Raw genomic sequence first — 5229 nt, 5'->3', positions numbered from 1 at the left:
ACAACTTTGCAAGACGTTACAATGAGTACAATTTTCATCTCCTTAAAACTTTTGATATGTTCATCGGTGTACTTCTTGGCCAGCTTACCCCACAATGTTATACTCATTTTCATATCACTGTAGCAAATAAAATTAGTAATAAGCATCAACCAATGTTGTAACATATTAAATTATCGCATATATATATATATATATATATATATATATATATATATATATATACCTTTGATCCGAAAGAACAATCTTTCGCAATCCTACTTTACATGAGTTAGATGGTCGTGGTGTTTCCTCAATAGAACCCCACTCACAAAGATTCCCAATGACATCTACAATATAATAAGAAGTTACTTAAGATCTTGCAATTTAATAAGAAACGTAGTAAAACAATATTAACCTGTAAGATATTTGTCGTCCCCAACACGTGAACGAAACTCATTGAACGGAAATAAGTCAAATACATAACGTTGAAAGACTGTTGATGGCAAGTGGGAAGCAGCAATTGACGTGTCAGCAAGAAATTTAATAAAGATGTCCTTACGTACTGGCCGATATATAATGATAGACAAGGTAAAACCGAGAATTTATATATCCTATAAACACATCCCTCTTGTACAACATTAGTAAACTTGGACATGAATGAACTTCCAATGGTTGCATGAATAGAAGATCCCTGTTAAATGGAAGTAATATCATAACATACAAAATCCATAGACTAATGCAAAGTCAGAAATAGTTAATGAAATAAACTTACATTTTCATCACAAAGAATTAGATCTAAAGACAAAACACGATCTGTTGAAGGGTTGTATGTTGTCCACTTACGTGTGACCATCACATGTACTTGCAACTTATCAGTAATGTTAGGCCTCAAATCACTTATCAACAGATAAGTGGAACTGATCGTCATGTCTTCCTATGTACATATCCATAACATATTGCAATCAAACGATCGATATCCAACAAAAATCAAAATTGCAATCAAACGATCGATATCCAACATAAATCAAAATTACTAATAAATAAATTGACAAGAAGTTCGATTTATAACAACACCAGTGTCGTCATTAATCGATTAGTACTCATTAATCGATTATTACATACTTCAAGAACAAAAATAAGATAAGACTAACCTTGGACGCAAAAATTCTTTATACTATGAAATCAAAAAAGAGACAAGTATGTTTACTGATACTTAAAGGACAATATGCAGTACCGACAATAGTGATTGACAAGAGGTTGAAGACCCTGAACAATCAAATAACTTGAAACATTAGAAGAGAACGTGGAGCTACCGATCGTTGGAAGTTATTAGCGTAGAAATAGGAATGAGGGATAAGTCAGATATATTCAAGGGAGATAGACGATATCAATTAGGGTAAAACGTTAAGTACAAAAAATCTTAATCAATTAAAAATAATTAATAAATAAATAAATAAATAAATAACTAAATTACATCAATAGCCCTAATGGAAGTATTAAAACGATTGTAGTTGTTAATTTACCACCGAATGGTTAAAGGTAGTAAATGATGTGTATATATATTTCCTTAAAAAATTATAGTTTTTTAATAAATCAAATATAATATATGATAATTTCGTATTAAAAAAAAGAATGAACAAACCATTACATTATTATTTTTCTGAAAACAAAAAAACTAAAATTTGTACCTCTTCAGAAATAAGTCTCTTCATGAACTTTATGAACATGATTATACCTATATCGGAACTTGCAATCCACTCATTCAATGTTGTTTATTCCATGTAATGGTAAATTATAGAAAACTTCTTTGTAAACAACATTCTTTGTCATATTGTTACCACACTTCCCGTTGTTCTCAATATAAAAGTGAAGACCAGCACGAGAGGTTACACGAGACGCTGTCACGTAAAGCTGACCATGTGAAAAAACAGGTTTCACCAAGAAAGCACATACATGATTAAACGTTTGCCCTTGACTTTTGTTGATTGTCATAGCAAAGCAAACTTTGACAGGAAATTGTCTTCTTTTAAATCTAAAAGGCCATGTTGTGTCCGATGCAGTCATATCAATCCTCCCAATTAATACTTTCTCTCCAATATGAGTACCAGTAATAATCACCGCCTCCAAAACCCTCCGACTAATTTGTGTGATGACCAACCGAGTCCCATTACACAAACCTCTTTGCAAATTTAAGTTACGTAACAAAATGATCGGTGCACCAACCTTTAAGTTTAACTTATGGTTTGGAATTCCTGAAAACCGCAACGTGTTAAGAAATTCTGAAGGATACATAATTTCCAATTCGGCAAAATTATCAGTACTTCGACAAATCTCATCAGCACTTAACATTTCATGCATGTCACCAGACATCTTATAAAGCATATGTAAATTGATCATGTCAACATCATCATTTGTCGGGCAAAGGATGCATCGTTCCTTTATGTAAGAGATGTCGTTAACTCTACTCAAAATATCTAGGAATACAATGGATGTAACAGCATCAATAGGATTATCAGCAACATGAATAAGAAGATCATCAGGTATAGTGATCCATGTAGCATCGTCTTCACCTTCAACTGTACACGTAGGAAGCCGACCAACACCCATATCAAGAATCCATTTACTAAATTCACGCATTTTTATAAGTTCGGCGCCAGTAATGTTTTGATCAGACAAACGCATGTTAGTTATCAAAACAAAAAAAACGACATGAATTCCATAGACCTTCTGATTTGTTTATACAAGAGGATACAACATCAGAACGCATTCCATGTTGAATAACAAGCAAAGTTTGACGAAAATCACCCCCAAGAACTACCACTTTCCCTCCGAACACTTTGTTTTCAGATCCAACAACATAATAACGACATACATCACGAAATGCACGATCAACAGCTTCAAAATAATAACGATGTTGTAATGGAGCTTCGTCCCAAATAATCAACTCAACAATATTAATCAACTCTACAAGATCTGAGCCAACATCGATACCACAAGTTGAGTCTTTATCAATATCAATAGGAATATTAAACATGGAGTGCGCTGTACGACCACCAGGTAATAACAAAGAAGCAATGCAAGATGACGCGGCTGATAAAACGATCTTTCCATGCGATCGAATAGAAGCAATAATTGTTCTCCACAAATATGTTTTGCCTGTCCCTCCACAACCAGATACAAAATAAAAGTCACTTGTCTTTTCATTGACAACATTAATTATAATAGTATAAACTTCTTTCTGTTGCACATTTAAACCACTGTATAGCTCATTGAAAATCATTATTTCTTCTTCGACATTGTATGTCCGCTCAGCAACAATTAACCTATTCGAACCTATAGTTAACAAACTATGATTTAACTGAGGTAGATTGGGGAAATCAACCAATGAACGACAATTCCCATATAAAATATTATCGATATAAAGCAGAGTGTAGTTTACCAACTCATCATGCGAGAACATTAGATCTTCATTATCAAGCAATCTATGTTGATTATAAGCAACATCTTCTGATAAAAACGGGAAACAATCCCAAAAAAAACTTTGCTTGATCAGTAACACCACAAAATAACAAAATAATTACAAATAGTTCTCGAAGTTGCTTTCCTGACTGCCATTGGGAAGCCTCTCGGATTGACTAAAGCCATTCACCATCATCTCCTAATAACCTCAACGCTTTGCAAGCAGACATATATGTCGGATGCTCAACACCATCAACAGTGCGAATATCTTTAAAACTGTAGGGTCCACGTACAATATTTAGTAGCATACGAAGATAATACATTTCTCCTTCGTTTGGATTTACAAAATATAACCGACCAATAACCAAACCATTTTTACGTGGCCTCCATTCCTTAACATCCCCTTTTTCATGCCATGTAAACTTCGTCAGGAAGTCTGAATAAGTTAACAATCGGGCTTCTGGATATAATTGATTTGCTCTCATCCATTCAGTAAACTTAGACACCGCAGATACCCTCCTATCCAGAACTTCTGCAATCTCATCATCTTCTCTAAAGTAAACTCTTTGACAACCCTCTTCATGAAATGGTAGCCTTTCTACTGCAACCGAGCGATACTGCATCTCAAATCCCAATAATTTCCAACATGCTTCTGATACAGAAATGTAACGACAATTAATATATTCTTCAATCTCATTCTCGTGGTGCAACATCGATATAAAAGATCGTGTTCTCTCTGGACCTTCCAAAACAACAGTGGCACGATCATGGCCTTTATTAATGTAACTAAAAAGATACTTAATCAAACTGCCTTGGTTGCAATACTCAACATTTATATGACAACCATATTTGTCAAGCAATTCGACGTTATGAGGAACAATGTATCGGTTATCAAGCATGATATCCTCATTACCAACTTTAACTTTCGAACCATCGTTAGACCTTTTATAACAAGGCCAACCATCACTCCTAATAAAAGCTTCATCGCAATATTCCTTAGGGTATCCTTTAAAACAACTTCCATTGTGCATACATGGACTTAAAGTGTTAAGTTGGCCACATGGACCATGCGTCATGTGACTACGAACAGCTTCAAAAGCAATTGGGTCATTTTCCTGAGAAGGCAACTCTGCCGATACAAATTGATCAATCTTTTGGGTTGTGGTTATTTTATCTGGCGGATGAAGAAACACAAGACAATGACAATGTGGCAACCCACATTTTTGGAACTCAATTGTCTAAATAACTGCATACACATATAATTAAAATTATATAGCAAAATAACATACATTAAAAGTAAAGACGAAAACAAAAATATTAATAAAACATACTGGCTTTTGTACGACAAAAATGATGTTTTTTCCTTATGTCATTCATGAGCTCATCAAGCTTAATCTTGAACATACGCGCAACAATGTCAGGTCTATCAGTACTTGGTTGACCAGGTACCATTTGTTCAATATGACGTTCAATTTCAGGCCATTTAGGGTTGCACGTCATCGTAACGAATAGATCCGGAGTTCCAGCCCAGCGGCATATGGCCATTGCATCCTGATATTGTTGTATCTTATGCCTCGGTCCACCATTGAATGATGATGGTAGTATAACTCGACGACCCACATATGAAACACTTGTTTCGCCTCTACATAAACTATCAGTCAAACCATGATACAGCTCGGAACGAATAGTACTTTGGTTTCTCTTATATCATTCTAAATCATGTTCAAGCACTGCAACATAAGCATCAACTATGAATGTATGAAACAAACGACCAACTTTATGTAGAGTTTT

The 5229-nt window shown here is 34.5% G+C and overlaps 2 protein-coding genes across 2 annotated transcripts; both read right to left on the bottom strand.

Moving 5' to 3' along the window:
• Positions 1-1737: 1737 nt before the first annotated feature.
• LOC145131723 (uncharacterized) lies at positions 1738-2661 on the bottom strand. Its single transcript, XM_079066383.1, has one exon. The coding sequence runs from the start codon at positions 2659-2661 to the stop codon at positions 1738-1740; it is 924 nt and encodes a 307-aa protein (XP_078922509.1).
• Position 2662: 1 nt separating this feature from the next.
• LOC145131722 (uncharacterized) lies at positions 2663-4938 on the bottom strand. Its single transcript, XM_079066382.1, has 3 exons — positions 4770-4938; positions 3629-4612; positions 2663-3486 (listed from the first exon to the last, which is right to left on the bottom strand). Exons 1-3 carry the CDS (start codon positions 4936-4938, stop codon positions 2663-2665), a joined length of 1977 nt encoding a protein of 658 aa, XP_078922508.1.
• Positions 4939-5229: the final 291 nt, after the last annotated feature.

The sequence above is a fragment of the Lactuca virosa genome, chromosome 8 (genome assembly GCF_052849685.1).
Source record: "Lactuca virosa cultivar CGN04683 chromosome 8, Lactuca_virosa_CGN04683_v6, whole genome shotgun sequence".
Lineage (NCBI taxonomy): Eukaryota > Viridiplantae > Streptophyta > Magnoliopsida > Asterales > Asteraceae > Lactuca > Lactuca virosa.
Note: the sequence above shows the minus strand (reverse complement) of the source record. Positions and strands in the feature narration are given on the sequence as shown.